The 22,325-nt window shown below is 45.8% G+C and overlaps 2 protein-coding genes across 2 annotated transcripts in view; one reads left to right on the top strand and one right to left on the bottom strand.

The window, feature by feature from the left end:
• PRPF38A (pre-mRNA processing factor 38A) overlaps nt 1–22,325 on the top strand; it is a 288,792-nt gene that overhangs the window by 19,422 nt on the left and 247,045 nt on the right. The gene's annotated exons all lie outside the window — the stretch shown is intronic.
• ORC1 (origin recognition complex subunit 1) overlaps nt 1–22,325 on the bottom strand; it is a 177,639-nt gene that overhangs the window by 43,443 nt on the left and 111,871 nt on the right. Inside the window, exons 7-9 of the mRNA XM_085602615.1 lie at nt 17,391–17,438; nt 10,250–10,354; nt 8,902–9,124 (exon numbers count right to left, since the gene is read on the bottom strand). Coding sequence (XP_085458741.1) covers nt 8,902–9,124; nt 10,250–10,354; nt 17,391–17,438 — 376 coding nt within the window. The remainder of the gene's footprint in view (nt 1–8,901; nt 9,125–10,249; nt 10,355–17,390; nt 17,439–22,325) is intronic.

The following is a 22,325-nucleotide window of genomic DNA, read 5'->3' as shown; positions in this document are numbered from 1 at the left end:
GACTGATCCGGGAGGACCAGGTTGGGTATAAGGGGTTGCAGCCGCATGGCTAAAATATTTGCCAATATTTTTGCACCCAGATTTAACAAGGATAGTGGGCGATAGGACTCGCAAGCGTCCGGCGCCTTGTCCTTTTTTAACAGAGTAATGATTAGTGCTTCGCGAAGGGACGGCGGTAGGGAGCCGATCTCGTGTGCCTCCGCATACATTTCCAGCAGGGGAGGTGCAAGTAAATCAATATATTCCTTTTAGAACTCAACTGCGAGGCCATCCGGCCCTGGAGCCTTCTGATTAGACAGGGCGCGAATCGCCGCTTTTATGTCCGTCTCGTCTATTGGTAAGTCTAGATATTTCCGGTGAGTGTGACAACCATGCGCATGCTATATCTGACACGTACTGTGTTAGGTCCTCGTCAGATGTGTCACCCCGGGAAGCGTATAATTCTGAATAGAAACTGTGAAACTGATCTAGTATAGCCGTAGAGGTGTAGTGTTCTACTCCCTGCGAGTCTGTAATCTTAGCTGTGTAGTGATAAGTCTTCCCGAGTCTTGATCTTAAAGGCTAGACTTCGGCCCGGGCAACCACCCTCCCCACAGGTTCGCGCTGAGTGTCTGCGATTCCTATACTTCACCTCCGATTCCGCTAGTGAATCGCATTCAGTCAGTAGGTCGTGAATACGAATGAGCATCTCGGGGCAAGGTGAGGTTGTGTATTGGTGTTCTAGCTCTGCGAGTTTATGTTCAACTTGTTCCAGTTGAGCCCGTATATCTTTCAAAATACCAGCTCTGGTACTAAAGCATACCCCGCGTATGATCACCTTAAAGGCTTCCCACAAGGTAGCTGTGCTCTCTACGGTTCCCGTGTTGATTACAAAATATTGTTCAATGGCTCGTCTGATGGTATCATTGTAAACGGGATCTAGGAGACCCTGAGCTCTAAAGCGCCAAGTGTAGGGACGGTGGGCATTCCCCGTGACTCTGAGTGCAAGCCGCTATGGGTTATGATCTGACCGTGTGCGTGGTAGTATAGCGATCTACCAGACCCAGTCGTTACCTCTCTCACTTATTAGCCAGTAGTCCATTCTGGACCAGCTGCTGTGGCTAGGTGTAGCATGTGTGCCCGCTCTGGTGGAGATATGTCGCAGCCGCCAGATATCAAGGATACCGAACTCCAGCATTGCATCTTTGACACTCTGGGCTATCTAAGGTGCGCAGGCCTAATGGGCTCGCTTTGTCAAGGTGTGGATCTAGGTAAGTGTTAAAATACCTGCCCCATAGGACAGTCGCCTCAGGCCACTCACGTAGAGTGGTGTCGATACGCATGTAAGTGTCCAGTTCGTCTGTTATGGGACCATACACATTAATCAGATTAACCAGAGAGTTTCCTAGTTTGCCATGTACCATGGCACATTGCCCCTCCCTGTTCCTGTATGTATAGATGGGTGTAAAGGCCACTCCCCATTTTATTAAAATAAGGACCCCTCTAGCATAAGAGGAATACGAAGCAGCTAACCTATAACCAGCCCATCGAACAGCAATCCTGGTCTCAGAGGTCGTGGTCAGATGCGTCTCCTGTAGGAGAGCTATTTGAAAATCATGCCTGTCAAGGTAGGCAAATATTTCCCTGATTTGTTTGGGAGTGTTTAACCCCCTGACGTTCCAAGTCAGGCAATTATACTTCTCACTCATTTGAAAAGACACTGATTGGATCTGCAGATTCTATTAGTCGGTTACAACTGTCTGTAATTATGGCAAACATTAATAGTACTTGATCCGTCGGTACACTCGCAGGAACATACTCCAACTCAGAACTTCCCCAACCTCCCTCCCCCACCTACTTCAGCAAACCCCAACCGCAAAAGCCATCCCAATTTACCCAAAATAGTTCCACCATCCCAACCTCAAAATAAACCCACAATCAACCAGAGTACAGTTGTGGTTCACACAGAGTGGCGGGCGTCACCAGCTGGACACCGCAGGGACGCCGTCACCTGGGGGGGTCACTTCAAGAGTCATTGTTATGCAATACAGTCTACCAGTCGTAATGACGTCGCAGTGCCCTCTTCAAGAAATAAATGACCACACAGTCAGCACAGGTGTCCCTCATAAGTGCATAATATGTCCATAGATATAGTTATCAAAAGAGGAAAAACAAACAAAAAAAAAAAATCCAGAAAGTCGTGAAATGCACTCCATCATGTTCATGCCAGCCGCAGAGGAGGGCGAGTTGTGAAAAACGAATCAGCAGAGCGCAAATGTCAAAAGTCTCTTATTCAACATCTGACGCATTTCCTTGATCCTCCTGCTCCCCCCAGGGTGATCTTCTGCACGGAGCCTGTGAAGCCTTGTGTTGTAAGAATTTGAGCACGTCTTTAAGTTCGGCAAATATCAGTCTTCCCACTATCTGTGATGCAGACACGGGCCGGGTATATCATCGCATATGGAATGTGCTGATCACGTAGTTTCTTCTTTGACTGCTACAAATGTTTTCCTCGCTTCCTGTACTTGTTGCAGAAAATCTGGGTAGATGGATATGTTCATTCCATTGTGTGTGAGGCTTCCCAACTCTCTGGCTTTTCTGAGCGCCGCATTCCGATCCATGTAATTCAGTAGTTTAGCTATGATCGGGCGTGGTCTTGCCCCAGGTGGCGGCAGCGGAGCGAGGGATCTGTGCACCCTTTCAATAATGAAGACCTCTGAGAAAGTCTCCCACCCAAATAGTGTTAGGAGCGTTTCAATGTAGTGCTCCATATTGGCCGTGTTTGTCGATTCTGCTATTCCCAAAATGCGCAGGGTGTTGCGGCGGGACCTCTCCTCCAAATCTTCAGATTTCGCCAGAAGAGATGCGATCGCCTTGTCATGCTAGTCTTGTTTAGTTTCCGTTTGGCGTTGCGCATCCTCTGCGTCCGATATCCACCTTTCTGCCATGTCGATCTGTTCTGTATGTCGGTCCATTCTTTCAGACACGCGGTCAGCTCTATAGGTCAAGGAGTCAATTTTCCCATCGACTTTTGTCAGGGTGGCTTGGATTGTTGTGAACATGGTTTGAAAGTCCACAACAGCAGAGGAGCTCACACCTGACGTCGGCCTGATCCACTCCGCCGTGGTCCGCCATCTTCTTTGCCGGGTCGAAATGGAGTTTAGGCTGGTTCCTGTCAGGTTTCCCCCATCGTGGCAATTTCTTCACCCAATGACTGTTGTGGCAGTACAGGCCTGCGCGTGGGTCCGGGGTCCCCACCACTCGGCGCGACACAGGCAGCGTTATAACACAGCAGGGGCTAGATGTAGTCAATTGCACAATTGTATGGGAGCAGTGAGTGAATTCTAATTTGTGCAGGTGGAGTGCAGTGAACCTCCCACTCTCCTCCGCGACAAGAGATGACCCTTCCACGCTTCACAGAACGCCAGCGCGACCCTCCCAGGGAGTCGCGTGGCGCAGGCTCCCGCGCCTCCCTCAAGGATAGCACCTGCGTAGGTGAATGATACACCCCTAAATGGCTCAAGTAGTGTTGAGAGTGCGAGGCCTCCTGATAGACACTCAATCCCAGATCAGTAAGGAAAAGTCTCAGTATTTCACTTGCGCAGTGATGTAGGCTTGGAAGCTACCGCCTCGCACATCAGCTGTCATTCAGCAGTCCCAGGAGGCTCCGTTGAATAGCACAGTGAAGTTAACGCACCTGGAGGAGGGCGGGAGGGGGTCCACCACCACGCACCGCCAGTCATGCAGCCCAGTTGTCCCTCAGGCAGCAGGAAATCAGCCCGGGCACCACAACTTCAACCGCCCGCCAGGTTCCAAACGCGGTCTCCTGCAAACACAGGGGGGGTCGCAGCGGGGGCCCGCACTCCACGTCTCTGCAGGCACGATACTGGAGTCTTGGCCGCGCTAACCCGGAGACGCGTATCAGGCGGCGCACGCCTCCCTCCAGCCCGATGCGAGATGCGGGGAGCCTTCTACCTCCTCCTTCAATGGCGGTCAGCTGGGTACTCCGCAAGGCAGGTCAACAGGCTAGGATCGTTCAGTGTCCGTGGAGCAAAACTTCAACTACGGTGTCTCCACAATCGCAATCACCGCTCAGCCCGGGGGTTTTCAGCGCCAGGGCCGCGGCTCATGCGCATGCACATCTGCAGGCCGCCCTCTCTCCCCACTATCGAAGTCGGTGTATTTTCTGTCTTGGGGGGGTATAAGGACGCGCTAACAGGGTTAATATGTCGCCCCTAGGTTCCGGTTTAGGATTTCATCGAGGGTATTGCAGATTATCGGCTGCTTACATAGGATAACTTCAGGATTGTGCAGCCACCGCAGGGAGCTGGCTCACGAAGCGGCCATTTGCAGGCTCGGCTAGCTCCGCCCCCAGTGGAAAACATGTTGCTACCATATTTGCAGGAGTGAGCACAATTAGCAAAAATGCAATACAAGACCTGAAAAAAGAGAAAAGAGGACAATTAAGTAATCACTGAAAGTGTCTGGATGAGGACACTGAATGAGGTCCCAGAAGAAATTAGCATTCAAGCCTCTGCTAGTAGGAACTTTTGTTTGAACCACAGATGCAAAGATAGAAGACTTTGCCAAAAACATAACTGATGGAGTTACCTTGGATTGTCAATTTTCACTCAAATTCTGTGGGGCTTATTTATGGTTTATAAAATTCCAGTTCCATGCTAGATCACCCATGGCTCGAAAGAGCTGATCAGGAAGTTTGAGTAAACGTGTTGATGGACCAATATCAATCAATCAGGGGTTTATAAAGCACTCTACTCGCCCGTGAGGGTCTCAAGGCGCTGGGGTGGTGGGTGCAGCTCCAGATCAGTCGAAGAGCCAGATCTTGAGGCTCTTCCTGAAGGTGTGCTGAGTGGGGGAGCTTTTGATGTTGACTGGGAGCTCGTTCCAGGTCTTTGCTGCAACGTAGGAGAACGCTCTTCCGCCTGCTCTGGTTCTGTGGATGTGTGGGGTCTATGCCAGGGCAAGGTCGGCATAGCGGAGGTTCCTTTTAGGTACGTGGAAGCAGACTTTCGTTATGGTATTTGGGTCCGATGTGGAGGGATTTGTAGGCATGGGTGAGTAGTTTGAATGTTACTCTCTTCTCGATGGGGAGACAGTGGAGGTCTCGTAGGTGCTGGGTCATGTGGTCGTGTCGTGGGGTTCCGACGACGAGTCTAGCTGCGTTGTTCTGGATGGTTTGGAGCTTGTGTAGCAGGGTTTTGTTGATTCCGGCGTAGAGGGCGTTACCGTAGTCCAGTCTGCTGGTAATGAGTGCGTGGGTGACTGCCTTTCTGCATTCATGGGGGATCCACTTGAAGGTTTTTGGGAGGATGCGGAGGGAGTTGAGCAGGTGGAGGAGAGTCTAGAATAATGACGAGGTTCCGTGCATGGTCCATCGGGGTGAGTGGGGTTCCGAGGGCAGGGGGCCAACAGGAGCTGTCCCACGCAGTGGGGGAGGGCCCAAGGACAAGGACCTCGGTATTCTCAGAGTTCAGTTTTAGGCAAATGTCGCTCATCCAGGCTGAGACGTCTTTCATTCCTCCTTGGAAGCCGAGTCTGGTATCTTCAGGGTTCTTCGTGAGAGCGAGGATGAACTGGGTGTCGTCGGCGTAAGATACTATGCTGAGCCCATGCTGTCTGACGATGGCGGTGAAGTGGGCCATGTAGATGTTGAAGAGCGTGGGGCTGAGCTAGGATCCTTGGGGTTCTCCACAGTTGATCTCTGTAGGTTCGGAGAGGAGGGGGGGGGGGGGGGAGGGAGGGGGAATCTGATCCTTTGACATCTGCTGGAGAGAAGGAGCGGATCCAGTCGAGGGCAGTTCCTCGTATACCGGCGTCGTGGAGTCTGGCTGCGAGAGTGCGGTGTGAGATGATGTCGAAGGCTGCGGAGAGGTGCAGTAGGATGAGTGCTGCAGTGTTGTGCTAGTCGAGTAGCGTGCGGATGTCATTGGTGGCGGTGAGGCGGGCGGTTTTGGTACTGTGGTTGCTGCAAAATCCGGACATGGAGGAGTCGAGGATGGCATTTTCTTCGATGAAGGTGGTCAGCTGGGCGTTGATGAATCGGTCTGTGACTTTGGTTGCTAAGGGAAGGAGAGAGATAGTCTGGTAGGTTTTTCAGGTCCGTTGGGTCTGCCGAGGGTTTCTTGAGGAGGGGCTTGACCTCTGCCCGCTTCCAGTCATCGAGGAAGATGCCGGATTCGAGAGTGGCATTGATGGTCCAGCCTAATTCGGGTGCTATGGCGGCCCGGTGGGCATGGGCCCTTGGGGGCTCCCGCGTGGGTTTTCTTCATGGTCGTGGTGGTGTCTTCAGTAGTAGCAGGTTTCCAAGTGGTGATGATGATCGTCTGGTTGTCGGTAGTGGGGAGGGGGTTGGTGTCCGGAGTCTGTTCGCTGAAGTGGTCGTAGAGGCCCTTGATTTTCAGGTGGAAGTAGGAGCTGAGCTTGTTGCAGAGTTCCTGAGATGGTGTGACATCCGCGGCTTCGCTGGGGGGTTTGGTGAACTGCTGTATGACATTAAAGAGTTCTTTAGCGTTACTTGCGTTGGTGTGGATTTTGTTCTTGATGAAGGTCTGCTTGGTGGCTCCTATACGCTGGTGGTGTTCATTCATGGCATTCCTATAGTTGTTCTGGTCTTCCTGTTCCGTCAAGAGTTTCTCGAGGTGTCTGCAGGAGCACCTGGCTTCTTGGAGGTCGGTTGTGAACCAGGTGGCCTTCCGGGGGCGTTGTTTGACGAGTGGCGGAGGGGTGCGAGCTTGTCAGCGCAGCTGGCGAGCCAGTGATGTAGTTCTGTGGTTCGGGAGTTGACGTCGGTCGTGGCAGAGGGGGGGGTCGTTGCGGAGGGTGGTGTTGAGGTGTTCCTTTGTGATCTTGCTCCAGTTCCTTCATGGCAGGCGCAGGGTGGGTTTGGGTGCGGTGGTGGTGTTGAAAGTGAAGTGCACGCAGTGGTGGTCTGTCCAGAGGGGCTGCGTGGTGTGGCTGAAGTGTAGGTTTGTCCCTCCTGCGAAGATGGGGTCGAGGGTGTGTTCGGCTCTGTGGGTGGGGCTGGTGACGAGCTGCTTCAGTCCGAGGTTGGCGAGGTTGTCAAGGCGGGTGGTGGAGTCGGAGTTGCTGCGTTGTAGAGGTGGAAATTCAGGTCTCTGATGAGAATGTAGTCCATGGGGGCGATGGCATGGGGTGTGACGAGGTCGGCAATGGTGGTGGCAGAAGAGGCACGAGGCCCGGGTGGCCTGTAGACAAGGGTCCCGCGTAGCGTGGTTCTGGGGCTGGTTTGGATCTGGAAGTGGAGGTGCTCTGCGTTGGAGAGGGGGGGGGGGGGGGGAGGGTCGCTTGTGCTGGAGGTGGAGAGTCGGAGGGAGCTCCTGTGTGTGATGGCGTGTCCTCCTCCTGGGCGGTGGGGGCGGTCCTTTCTTTGGATCTTGTATCCATCGTGGATGGTGTTGGAGATGTTGGGGGCGGAGGTGGCGTTGGTACACGTTTCCGTGAAGAAAGCGAGGTCTGGCGAGATGGTGTCAAGCAGGTCCCAGATCTCCGTGGCGTGTCTGTGGAGGGAGTGCACGTTGAGTATGCAGGTCCGGGCTTCGATGGTGCTGGCGTCCGTCATGGGTTCAGCGGGCGGGGGCTGTTGATGGTGAAAGATTGTCGGCAGTGTCTGCAAGAGAACTGGCCATGGGTGGTGTTCGGCGTCGATCTATGGCAGTTGTTTTTTCCGGGGTTGAGTGCGAGGAGGGCAGTGGAGTTGTAGATCCAGGGTTCCTGGCTCTGGCCGTGGTGCAGACGGGCTTGCCTTTGGCACGCCAACTGCGCGCCCGCTGCAGTGGCCGCCATTAGGTAGGGGAGGGAAGCGCAGCTGGGAGGTGGGAAGCGGGAACCAGGGGGGGTGGGGGGGGGGGGGGAGGTGCTGTGGGGGCAGCAGCGGCAGGAAGGACAGAGAGGAGGCAGAAAACTGGCACGAGGGGGGCCAGAACAACAGGAAAAAGGCACATAGAGACAGAATGGGCACAAAAGAGACAGAAAAGCAGAAGAGTGGCACAGAGGCAGACCCGGGCACAAAAAGGGCCAAAAAACGGCAAAGAGGCACAAGGGCAGACAAGGGCACAAAAGTGACAGAAAGCAACAAAGAGGCACAAGGGCAGACACGGGCACAAAAAGAGACGGAAAGCAGCAAAGAGGCACAAGGGTAGACACAGGCACAAAAAGAGACAGAAAGCAGCAAGTCGGAACGGTGGTACTTGATGGCGGAGCTGCGGGGGGAGAGCAGGTATCTGACCAAGAGGTCAGGGGTCTTGCTCGCACTCCCTCGCAGCAGCCGCCATTAGGGGAGGGTGGAGGGAAGCGCAGCTAGGAGGCAGGAACCGGCAGGGGAGAGGGGCCACGGGGGCAGAAGCGGCGGAAAGGACAGAGAGGAAGCACAAAACGGGCACAAAAGAGACAGAAAAGCAGAAGAGTGGCACAGAGGCAGGCACGGGCACAAAAAGAGCTAAAAAACGGCAAAGAGGCACAAGGGCAGACACGAGCACAAGAAGAGACAGAAAGCAGCAAGTTGGAGCAGTGGGGGGAAGAGCAAGTCTCTGACCAATGTGTACAAAGACTTTTTAACTAACCTCTGGGGTTACTTAAAAAAAAAAAAATGGCAAAGCATTCATCGCTACTAAAAAACAAAGGAACATAATAACGGTGACTGTTTGAAATATCTAAATGATAAGAAGTTTAAAAAAAAAGAAATGCTATTTATATTCAACAACTTTCACAACAATTAATGTGAATATCCTTGAGAAAGACAGCAGAACATAAATCTCTAGCTACTGGATATTAACCAGCTTGTTCGACAAGTAACCTCTTTCCTAACACTTGCTTATATGCTGCACTGAATCCTAGTCTTGGTTTAGTCATACTATGAGGTGTGTCAGTTGATTACAAACTTACGCTTTTGGATGGTGTTTTGGCTGGTGTCCTCAAAGAGGCTTTCTTTGAAGATACTGGAGTCCTGTGAACAGCCATGGGTTTTCTTCTAGTTGCAGCGATTGGCTTGCTTTCATCTTCCTGGTCCTTTTCCTCCTCTGATTCTTCACTGGAACTGGATTCAACCATTTCCTTTATAGGTTGGAAATCCTCGTCTTCACCTGTATTATCAGATATACCTACGAATCTAAGAAATAAACTCGATGAGGACTTGGAGTTGTCAGAAAGCAAGTCACAGCTCCAATGTTGATAACAGATGCTTAAATGCCCCAGCATTGGAATGACAGCAGTGTTACAAAGGCATTGGTGAGTGTCCTTTATTCTCATTGTAGTGGATGCCTTGAAAGTGTACCGCTTGCATCGTGGCTAGGATTACTTCACATACACTTCTGAGATACTCACAAGCAAACAACTGCAGAAGGGTTGATGAGCAAAAGATGGTAGTCCTGCTGAACACATGGAGTGTCAGTGAGAGGAAGGAAACTCCAGTAGATGGAGAAGTTTAAGACTGACCCGGCAACATCAAATAAGGACTGCACCCACATAACGAATGTGAATATTAATTGGTGTCTTGAGCTGATATGCCAGTTGCGAAGTGCAAACACTAGGACATGACCAATTAATTTTGGTAAAAACAAACTCAATATGTGTGCAGCCGTAATCCCGCTTATTAAAAGATCGGCTTTGTCAGGACAAAGTCATATTGCATGTTACCTAATCCCTGGTTCACAAATGCACCACGGAACATGGGGTGGACAAGTCAGCTATTCAAAGCATATTTATAACATGTGTTTTTTTAGTGGAGCAGATCAATATTACTGCCCACCGGTAAAACCAAGCCTTGACAAAGTCAACCGATCTGGCTTGGGCACAATGCAGAGAAAGAGGACATTTTTTACAGTCAGCTTTGGTGAAAGATGCAATACACAAATAAAAGCATCCAGACACTTATACAGAAAACAGCAGATATAGACACCCATGTAAGGATAACACATCTAAATGAAGCTTTCGAGAATCCTATAATTAACACAGCCTTTCGGCATTTCAAAGTAGTCCTCAAAGGAGGACTGTAGCTATAGATGACTTTGGCAACTTATTTATGAAAGAATGTCATAGTCATTTAACTTGTGCTGGCAAGATATTTTATATAATTGCAAACAAAATGAAAAAAAAAAAAAAGAAAAAAAAGAAAAAAAAAAAAAAAAAGAGCCCAAAAGTATTATACTTTAAGCACACCCATTCAAACCACACCCAGGTTAATATGTGGTTCACACTGACTATTTGGAAGAATGCGGAATAGTATAGGACTTACTTAAGTTGCTGCCTAGAACGAAGGGAGCTTTGCTGTGCAGATTTCCGGCAGGAGCGAGGTGTGTCAGTAGTTTTCCTGGGCTCTTCTTGCTCCTCTTTTAATATCCTAAAGATTAAGGAGTTTAATTAATAAGAGTTGAGAAGGTATTCAACCTATTTATCTAGTGCAAACAAGAAATTAAACATTATGGACATCTAGAAAGGATAAAGTACTGTACATGAGCCTGGAGTAAAGCACAAAAGTGAAATATATATATAGGGAGGTACATGACAGGCAGCAGTGTAATATGTTCTAATATTACAATAGAAACCTCTATCAAGACCTAAATTACTTTTGAAAAGACCTCTTCAGGTTCTATCCTGCCAACAAGTAGTCTATAATTAGAAACAAATTAAAGTAAATACAGAATAATTTTTTTAACTCATTTTATTTTTTTCAAGAATGATTTGATTTGAAGGATTAATTAGAAAAATATTTTTGGATTCATCTTCAATGATAATATCTGATAATTTGTACACAAAAACATATATTACATATAATCCATAATAACCAATATTATACCAGCACTAGACCCAAGTACCGATGTAGTGATTCCCATTCCAATATGGCGTTGCCTTTTTTCCATTTACATATTACTTCACGGCTTCCAAGCATATGAACTCCATGAAATCTCGTGAGCCTCCCTTAGCCAATCAACACTCAGTATCAGATTTAAGAACCGGCTCTTGCCCGCCACTCATGACTACCTTTTCATTTTTATCGACTGTGATGTGTAGACTTTGCCAATATACTCCCGGACGTAGGTAAGATCTTTTGCAGTAACTTTGTACCAATCCTTTTCCTAAGTTTTATTGAGTTAGAGACCTGTATAAAGAAATAGTCGTCTATCTAGCTTTTAGTTACATTAGTGTCTGCTATACTAATTTAGCACTGTCTTTTCACACGATATTGTAGATTGTAAGTCTTACAGTTGCTTTACTCCAATAATACAAACATAGTACTATCAGTCCATACGTTACATTTTCAAAACACTCTTGGTAGATGCTAGTTAGTTTGTTGGTTACTTCTAGTCTGAATACAGCAAAGCGTTTGCACCGATGCTTTTAAACACTCCAATATAGCGCCCGACATGTTGACCGGCCATTTTCGGCTTGCTAAATCTATGTAAACGGGTTGCTGAACAGGAGTCTTAGCCGTAAATTTCTTTAAGCAGAGTAACTTGCCCTTGGGCTTTTTCAACAACTACTGTGTGCGTCAAGAAGAAGCTTCTTATATAGGCGATATTTTGCCGACAATGTGCTCTTATCTCATCGTAACTAGGTTAAATAACTTTATACGGAACCAGCGCAGAACCTGTTGTCTGCATTGACGATGCTGGTGACTGCTTTTAGCAGAACAGGATTGTTTTTGGTTCTGTTTTTTGTTTAGAATTCTCCAAAATATCTTGTATTTGAAATTGATGTCGTGACTGACTTTGCATTAGAAGGCTAAATAGAGAGCTATATATTGGCTCTCTGTCTATGATACATGTAGACATTATTCGCCTTGACAATAACAAATATTGTTTAGTAAATTCTCATATAGAGGAAATGCTGGGTATATATTTATTATACAGTTCCTTTTTCACATTATATTCTTCAATAATTTTCTCAATACTTGGTCTTTTGTAGAGCTCACACCATAAACATTAATAGAGTGCAACTTAATTTACAGGTTGTTTTTCTCCTTCTCTTGTTTAGTTGTGAATACGAACTAAATATTCTACAAATAAGACCCATCTTGTCTCTCAGGGTATTTAATTGGAAATTGATAAAAGCTGCCCAATCTGTCATTTGTCGACTTGGAATCAAAATTACAACTCATATAAATAGGGTAAGCATGTCCTTCAGAGACTTAATCTAAGCATACAATGACTTTAATTAGGTCTCCTTAATTTACACATCTGCCTTTATCATTAGAGACCGACTGGCAAAATTGGGGACTTTGATAGATACGTGTGTTCCTGGCATAATCATAGTGAAGACGATTAGAATTTACACTCGAGGTTACCTGTTGGTTAAATCTCAGGTAGAATATACATTGATCTACAGAATATGAGTTTCTGTCTCACCAATTTTGAGATCTATTACGACTAAGGTCTAGTTTGCACTTAAGGTGAAGGTTTCTTTTATATTTTAAACATTCTTGTAATCTCTTTCTTTAAATCACGTTGGGTGTGTATAATCTTTATGGTGAGATTACTAATAGTCTTGTGAACTTGGGATCCACTTGAGTAATATGAAGTCAAAATTGTATTTAACATTTTCTATTTCCTGCCACTACTAAATCAATCTATTTAATTCCCTACAGACGACCCCCGTCATTTTAAGGGTTTGAAATCCCCTTCCCTCTATATTTGGTCCTGAGGAAGGTGGTTTTCCACTGAAACGCGCGTAGGCCAAGACCTTAACTACAATCATTTTAGAGGAGTGGTCCCTGGAGATAGTGTCACCAGAAACAATCTTAATTGTTGTTTTTTCTCCACCCAATTTTGTTGGACCTTGTACAGTATTGAATCTTATGTTATTTTTATGAGTATGAGGATGATTGATGTACGTATGGAGTAGTGAGTATGATGAGAACGTATTTGTGTTGGGAGCTGTGGGGTTGTTTATATTTATGAATATAATATTTTTTATTATGGATTATATGTAATATATGTTTTTTGTGTACAAATTATCAGATGTTATCATTGAAGATGAATCCAAAAATAGTTTTCTAATTAATCCTTCAAATCAAATAATTCTTGAAAAAAATAAAAAAATAAAATGAGTTAAAAAAATTATTCTGTATTTACTTTAATTTGTTTCGAATTATAGACTATTTGTTGGCAGGATAGAACCTGAAGAGGTCTTTTCAAAAGTAATTTAGGTCTTGATAGAGGTTTCTATTGTATTCTTTGTCCCCCCCCCCCCTTCTCTTAGACTTTAAAGTATCCTTAGGGGGGGCCTTTCCCTTATAGTCATATGGTCTAATATTGCCATTAAGGGGCTCAGGTACATCATACACCACAAGGTTGAAGGCCCGGTGGTTTGTAAATGTCACAAGAAACAAACAGCTGCCAGGAACTATATTATCAATGTTAACCATGAAGTGTGTTTATATTGCAAGTTCATTTTGGGGTAGCTAGATTGAAAAGGTGTTTATTTCAAAACAGGCAAATGTGTATTCAAAACCAGTGAAAGAAAAACACTGGACTATACATTTTGTTTGCCTTAAAAGAAAAGAGCAATAGTTGATTTAGTTACATTTATAGCCTAAAAAAAAAAAAAATTGTTTATAAAAAAAATAAAAAAAAAACATTATTTGTGCTCCAACAGAAAACTTTGCTTACAGCTACACCAAGAAATACAGAATGGATTTAAGGCATACTTGGCAGGAAAGACGAATTTTACTTAGAAAGGGCGCTTTTCATAGTTTGTTGTAAATAGTTCAGTAGTTCTTGGAAAATGTGCTTCTTAAAAAGATGGCAAGTGAACTTAGTTAACACTGGAGTATTCTGGTTGTTTATATTCACTATTTCCAAAATTATGATTATTTTACCATCATCTTTGAATTTTTCAAGGAAGCAGATCTGCTGAAAAAGGGGATAAAAATTTTATATCGAATTTACTATCATGGCAAAAATATTTGGAGACACTAAGAGCCCGGATGTACGTACAAAAATAGTGAATTTTTGCGATTCACTATTTGGTAATCGCAAACATTAATGTACAAATGTGTCTGTGACACACTGGGAATCGCAAAATGTTTCAAATAGACCCATCTCAATATTTATGAGGCAGGTCTTGGTGTGCGATCCATTGGGAATGGGCAATTACACTGGGATGGTGGCCTGCTGGGGTTAACAGACCACCATGTCTGTGATTTCTTTTCAATAAAGCAATTTTTTAATTTTTTTTAAATGCAGCCAGTTTTGCTAAAAGGAAAACGGGATGTGTACCCGAAAGAAAACTGAAAAGATTTTACATTTTTTAAGAGTAGGCAGTCGTCCATGAGGCCATTGCCTGCTCTTAAAAAAATGTCTTTAGAAACATTCACAAAGCAGAAGGTGTCCCTTGGGGACCCCTTCCCGCTTACGAATGGGTTTCCACCTACTTGAAGTAGGTAGTAAAATGTGAATGTTTCGTGACCGCATTTCAGTTGCAAACAATTCCCACATACCACTGCGATTCAGTATTAGGAAGGGACGCCCTAAACACGCCCCTTCCTAATACCAAATCGCAAACCCAATTTGTTATTCAGTAATAGGTTACCAAATTGCAAATATGGTCTTGGTACAATGAAAAATATCCTTTTTCATTTCCAAATGGAGCGATTCACGGAATCAAGCGGTTTGCAGATAAAAAGGAGGAGAGGTGTCAGATGTTTTTAATTAAACAGTCAAGGTAGTAGTAGGGCAAGAGCTCTGGATACGTGCACGCGTAAATGTAACTAACCCATACTGCTACACAAAGTTGTATGTGTGTACACATATATATATATATATATATATATATATATATCTTGATTGCAGTGACATAATTGGACACTGCCATTCTTTTTCATTTTTATGTCCAGTGTGTGTATTTAATGAAACATTGCTTGCATGCTAAATATGTGTTGGTGTGATGTGAATGTATTACTGTAGTAAGGATCACATTTATATGTACTAATTACTTTTATTCTATTAGAACCGTTTATGCAGCATGAGGCTGCTTCTCGGTCTTCACTATGCTACAGTGGCCCGCTGAAAGGCAATGGTCACATTTTCCTAGCAGTGTACGCCATCTTAAAATGCCCTTGTAATATATAGAATTGTGCCTGAACAAGTATCAAAAATGGGTGGTTTTCCTCGGAGAGGTCCAATGTATTAGCACAGACAAACAGAGCAAAACGGGCAGGGCAATTTGTCTCATTGATTTGAAGGGTTGCTGTCAGTGATCTGAAGGGCACAATTTCAAATAATGGCAAGGAAAACAGCCTTCCATCCTCCCCAGGCCATAAAAATTGAACAGCAACACCTGTCATTTACAGAGTTTCACATAGATGCATGAATTTCTCTACCATATTGTTTAAATGCTAATAAAATATATACGTTTTGCCTTGCCTTTTGTATTGTATTATACAATTTATATAGTGCTTACTGCCCCTATGTGGAGCGCTGAAGCACTTGCCTACATAGGTAGCATGCTACATCGTGTAGTGTTTGGCTGAAAGTCTGTTGTCTTTGATCCTGTGTGGTATTTCCATGTTGTGAATAAGGACCACTGAGGTGTGGTTATAGTCCTACAGACACAGCACATAGCAGTGTGATGGCCGAAAAAATGAGAGACAAGCACGCACGCAGTGTTTTTCAGTAAGCTGCCAGCTTAAATGTTACTGCCAGCCTTGCGTCTCATAAGCAAGGACTACAAGTACAAAGTGCGTTTTTATGCACCGCTTGCAGGTTTTTAAAACACATATATAAAAAGGCATTTACAATTGTCATTTACAAAGCCATTAGGTCAAACTCTCACAAATGTGAGACCTATTGCATTGCAAATGCTTATTAATAGATAGAGACTATTATAGTGCTTCTCCAGAAAGCAGGGGGAAACTACCTTACTTATTACATTAAAAATATTGGTTAACTATGAAGTCCATAGATCTGGGTACTCTAGGAAAAAGTCTATAGGCACCCCATCAGGACCTGGGGCCTCAGCAGTGCTCCATTCAGTCAACCCATGTCTCACCTCAGCCAACTCAAATTCAAAGTACTCCTTAGGTGCTACTCTTATGGCCAAATTTGAGAAGGCGGGGGCTATGCCTCCCCAATTTAAAAAATCTGCTGAAAGTGCACCACGCAGGCATCCTCGCTAACATGAAAATCCAATGTTGGATCACTTTAATCTTTGAGGAAGGGAGTATTTATCACATTCCGAAAATTCCTACTATTCTTGGTAATTGCGGCACAAGATAGGATTCCCCACGGTTCCTCCCTCAAGCCCCTTAATCTTTCTTCCCGTGCTACTTTATATAGCTTATGCAATTCCCTAACCTGTCTGTGATCTCGCGGAAACATTCTGAGACCACTGCTTAGATCTCTCAAACTCTTTGCACAAGTTGTCTCAACCCAACGAATTGTCAGGACCTCTTTGGAAGTTTTAGTCCTATTCAGACTGCTTTAAACTCTTCCGGGTGAAGATCAAGATCTAAGCACATCAATACTTTCTGCAGTTTTTTTTTTTAGATAATATCTGTGAGACCACTTTTTCTTTATTAATTTTATCCCATTTTAGTTGGGAACCATTCTTTCAAGAATTTATTTGGGGGCTTTTTCTGGTGCACTATTATTGCCACCCTCCCAGATCATAGACAAAAAGAAAATTGTGTGATCACTGTATGCACAGAGTTTAGGGTCAGCTTGAGTGATTTTGCCACGCAGGGACATGGAGGCTAAAACAAAATCTATAGTTGACGCATACTCATTGCATACAACGAGTTTGAAATTACCACTGCAAGTTAATCTATCTTGTTAAATAGTTCCTAATCGCTAAGATCCTATTTAGCATGCTACCATAATCATGGTGTAAAAAATGGGTGATAACCTTTCCCTCATCGTCCACTAGACCACGCACTTCACTCATTGTGAACTTACAAGGATGGGCATTAAATTCTCCTAACCACAGGATATTAATCCAATTTTTAAGAGGATGCTATACAAGGGGTATCAATCCCTTTTCCTAAGGTATGTATCACAGAGGCCATTTCCCCATTAAAATTCTTATAATTTTTACTGGACAAAACAAATGGTTAAAGTTAAGTAATGGTTAGCTTAGGTTACAACACTTCAAGCTAGGATTAAAAACCTATGAAAGTCCCTTAGAAAAACAGTCAAAGTGAAGCTATGGTTACGAATTAAACACAAATTCACACGTCCAATGCTACTTCGAACAAATAAGTGTGAACAAAGCAACTGCCATGCTTCATTAATTTTGATACATGTTCTAAAATTTGGATTTGCAACTGTATCAGACAAAGAAGCTATATTCAAACCAAGCATCACAGTAGTTGATGTCTTCAAAATATGTATGCTTAACATACCGTACATAGATCTGTAATGATCTGATAAAGTACTTACTCAACTTTTTTAGCCGATAACACAGAACATCTCCTGCTAGGTGTCTCTCTGCAAAAAGGCAAATAAAAAATTATCCTAGAATAAATTGTTATAACCAATTTTTTTTTTATAGTCAACATGATCATTTTAACATTTCTAGAAAAAGATGGTGAAAAGGGATTCTTTTATTGATTTCAATAAAATTGAAAAGAACAAGGAAACAGACACATTCTTCTGACAGTTACACATCAAAGATGGTTACAATAATGATCATTATTCAATCATCAAGTTCAGGAACCACTTGTCAGCCCAGACAATGATCAATGCAATTTGAGAAAGGAACCAAGACTAGGAGCTGATCGTCATCAGAAATACAACAATTATGCACTTGGTCATCATAAAATTAGCGTGAGTGACATCTGTCCTCTTCTTCAGAACTGCTCCTGGAGCCCAAATCATTGTCATCCTGGAATGTTTCCAGCAATTGGGCCCATAACAGGATCAGCCGACCCTCATCGGTATTTGACACTCATGTGGTGTTCTTCTGTCACTCTGCATTCCAGTAGGTCCGGCAAACAATGATCCAGCAGTGGGACTCTAGTGCCCAGCCATCTAATGGCCACGCAATGTTTTGCCAATTGGGCAAGTCTGTAAGGAATTTTTCGTTCCTAAGGTCGAACCACCACACCCAATGAGCAGACCAGCACCGCCAAAGGGATCCTAATCCCGGTGGCCGTCTCTATGCATGGCACTACCTGTCCTCAATAATCCTGGACCTATGGGTATTCCCAAGCTAAGTGCAATAAAGTGGCACCTATCTCTCCACAACGCGCACACTTCACTCTTCACTCCTCTAGTGGGGTCTATTTTATTCAAGTTACAGGGTGTGACATTGGTACAATGCAAAAAAGAATTTGGAGTAGCTTGAGTCCATTACATGACATGGTGCGAACCAAGCCAGACGCATTCACCCAATCCGAATCTGAGATGGGTTTTCCCAAATCTCGTTCTCAGGCCCCAAGTCCTGGAAATTGCTGGTGCTGCATGTCATCCCTAGGGCTTTGTAACAGAGTAAGTGGCATCCCTTCCCCACCCATTGAGGTCGTCAAGCACCCCTGGAGTTGCAGTGCAGCAGGGAAATCCATCCAAAATTCCCTCACTACACTCTCCAGCTTAGCATAGTGTAATAAGTGGGTTGGTCCAATTTCAAAAGAGTCCTGAGCTTCCAGGAAAGTAATAAAGGTTTCTCCAGTGTTTATATCACCCGCCACCGGACACCCTCCAGCTCTCCATTGTTCCATAGAAATGTCTAGGTCTATGTTCCTGAAAGAAGCAAGATCCCACAACCGTAACTCCCTGCCTGCTGATAGTAGCCCTATGGAGAACCCTCTGAACTGCCCTCTGCCAAAGTTCCGCTGTGGTTTTAATTAGATACGAGACCAGATGCTTCATCCTGCCCCATCGTGTCAACAACTGTGGCAATGTGTTGCCTCCTATATCGGTCCCAACAGTTGTTTTTCCCAATTATCAGACTCTGTGAGCAATCTAGCGAGATGCTGTAGGTATGCAGCATAATAACAAAACTGTATGTCCAGGACAGCCAATCCACGATCCTTCAGGTCCCTCTTGGAGTAAGCACCACCCTGATGCTCTTACCTGCCCACAGAAGAGTCACTAATAGGCTATCCAGCTTGCGAAAGAACTGATCCCTTTGCGGGGAAAGGGAATTTTGAACAAGGTATAAGCTTCGAAGAAGGAAAAACATTTTTGTCTCTGCCACCCTTCCCATTAAAGAGAGAGGGAGCCTATTGCAGAGTTTAATGGAGTTCAAGACCAGACAAACTTTTTCTATCTCAGCCCCCAGGTAAGCAGCAAGGATCTTCATGGTTATCCCTTACAAGACAGCCATATACCTATTACTATTCCTATCCATTTTGTTTTTGCTAATTCACAGGGAATCCATGCAAGACATTCCTCTTTCCATCTCTGTCAAAGTAGATATTAAACGGTAAACTATTTTTAAAATTTCCAACCAGTCTCTTTAATTAAAAAAAAAAAAAAAAAAAAAAAAAAAAAACATAAAAAAAGGCCATGTGTACTCCTATTTAGATTTTTATAACACAGACGCAATTTGTTACTCACAATACCTGACCTCATAATTATTTCTTTATCCTTTATTTTAACACAGTTGCTTGTGCTCAATTTACTCGTCAATGGTGAAAGTATAGCACCCTGCCTTTCTCTTAAAGGGCTCAATTTTAAATCCCTGAACAGACCTCCAGGGTGGATCACCCTAGCAATGTGTTTCTGTTAGAAGACTACTTTAAAAGGATCACTTCAGTCCTGATGAAGCCCTACTGAAATAAAACTGTAAACCACTCCACTTTGGCAGATTGGGCCACTTAACCACCTTTCAAAACATTTGAGGTGTTTTTCCTCTTGCTGCCAAGCGAGCCTGTCTGCTAGCCTGGACGCAAGGTGCTTGTGCATAAATATTCAGCTCAGCAGCCCCAACAAGCTCAGTTATGAAGGTTGATGAGAGTTAGGACATAACTCTGTTTCTAGGTTTTTCCTCCACTAGTAGTTGTCCTCCAATACTTTAGATTCTTACACATTGTAAGTTGCCAGGCCTCCCACAGTATGTTACAGTGGTTAACAGATGTACCTTATAAGCTCAACCATGGTGTGGCTTGTCTAAATGTGCAGCTAGCACATACCAAGTGTGTGATGGGGATTCGTTTTAAAGTGCTGCACTGCAGCACACCAGAGAAAGCCACAACAATGCAAGAAAGTTACAAAAATGTAAGTGGTAGAGTGGCTGACTAAAGTCACCCTAAACCTCTTCCTGTATGAATCTCTAGATGGGCAATGATGTGTCTAAGCTAAGGACTAGAACAAAAGAACGTAATGGTAAAACAGTTTACCATGGGATGCCATGCTCTCAAAAGCCACAATAAGTACAGTATCTCAATAAAGGCGCACATGGGATTTACATTATATGCATGTGCACTAATTAGAGAGAAGCCACCAAGGGAGATAAGAGGGACTTACAGACAGACGTTTGTAGATACAGGACGTACAGAACATACATAGAGCTCTTGTGATAGAGTTGAGCTGCCCCATAGTGGCTAGCTCATTTTAGCCTTTTTCTATCTCAAGTAAGTCCAACACAATATACAATAACGTCAAGAACTAGTGCACCGCTTCTTTTTATAGCGAACAATGGCAGCTTAGCTTTAAATGTAAATATTTCCGTAATGGCTGGAAAGAGTGAGAGGGGGCGTGGCCGAGGTTTGAATGCAGGCGCACGTGTGAGCCTGCTGCTCCGCCGGAGCCCAGCCGAAAATCCTGAAAACAGCGCCGAAAACGGCGCCCCAGAACAGCGTGCACCGGACGGTTGAGCTGGCCTTGCGAAGAGGAGCATTTTGATGTGGGAGGCAAGGCTGCAGAAGTTGCCGGAGCCGGAAGCAGCCGAGGGCTGCGGCGCGCTGTGAAGGAGAGACAAGATGGCGGCTGGGGAGCCTTACGGAGCCTGATCGGACGGCCGCTGGTCTGTGCGGCCGCGGGAGAGGCGGACTGCGATCGGAGGTGGGTGCGAGCTGGAACGGAGGAGTGCTGCGGTGACATCGAGAAGAAGCCACTGGGCGGTGCCGAGAGTCAAGCGGAGACCGGGAGTGGGACACGGGTCGGCGGCGGAGACCCAGAGGCAGATAGAGGCGGCGTCGTGGGCTCCGGAGTTGGACGACAGACTCGTTTGAAGAGCTCGGTGTTATGGGCGGAGAGCGGCTCCAGAGAGGCATCAATCCGGTATGAATTGGTGCCGGGGCTGAGGCATATGAGGGCCCGTTGTGGAAGGCTTCCCCTCCCCCCCTTGGTCATAGAGGACGGTGCGAAAGTTTACAGGGGGAAGCAAGTGCGCTAGCGGACAGGTGCGCGGCAGCAGTGAAGAGGAGACCACGGCTATTGATAGAGGGGTGGGAGCCCCAGCTTGGACTGCATTGCGCTGCGGAGCGGAAAGAACCCTCTGCTGCACTGGACGCCCCGATCGGCGCCCGGCCCTGGGCATAAACACTGGTGATGGCAGTTTGGAGAGGCCTTGAGGGACCCTGAGACGCACGCCAGGGTGCGAAGACCAGCTGATACTAGAGCCACGACGGTCTGAAGGCCCTGAGTAGCACCCTCATAGCGGCAGGTGCAGAGAGAAGGGATAGAGCTGGGGCATTGAATCCTGTAGAGAGAAAGAATCTGGGCGCGGTTCTGCTACAAAATGGTGGGCGAAGAGAGGAGCTGAACGGCGACAGAAGGGGAGAAGAGCTGCAGGAGCAGGGAGTGCATCGCTAAAGAGAAGGGGACCTCGGGAAGGATTGCGGCGGAGGAGTGCGTGGTAGCGTTGGAGTCGAGGTCTGACACTAGGAGCGAGCGAGAAGGCCAGTCACGCTTGGACCGGAGACCTGCTGGCCCGTGCTAGAGGTGGACACGAGATAGCGGGACGGGGGTCCGCAGAACATGATGGGGAAGCCCCGACACAGGCAAGGTGGAGCGCAGTCGACCCGGGACATAGAAGCGAGCTCAGTGGCAGAGCAGTCGAGACAGTCGACACCCACTGACGGTCTCCCGCAGCAGCAAGTTGACTGGATCTTGCAAGCAATAACAACCACGCGGGAAGCGCTGCAGGCGGACATTGCTCAGGTAACGCAGTCTGGGATTGAGGGTGGATCACAACTAGTTGGCGGACAAAGTGAAAACGGTTGAAACAACTCTAGAAGGCATGGAACCGACAACTACGGCGCGAACAACCAAAATGACGGAGGTACAGAATCGGTTGCAGGCGCTAGAACAGAGGGCGGAAGACGCAGAAGGGAGAAATCGGCGAAGTAACATTCGCGTAGTGGGTTTGCCGGAAGGAGTTGAGGGAAAGAGCATGCTGGAGTACTTAGAAACTTGGTTAAAAGCTGA

Source organism: Triturus cristatus, chromosome 4_2 (genome assembly GCF_964204655.1).
Source record: "Triturus cristatus chromosome 4_2, aTriCri1.1, whole genome shotgun sequence".
Lineage (NCBI taxonomy): Eukaryota > Metazoa > Chordata > Amphibia > Caudata > Salamandridae > Triturus > Triturus cristatus.
This window is presented reverse-complemented; position numbering and strand designations above follow the sequence as displayed.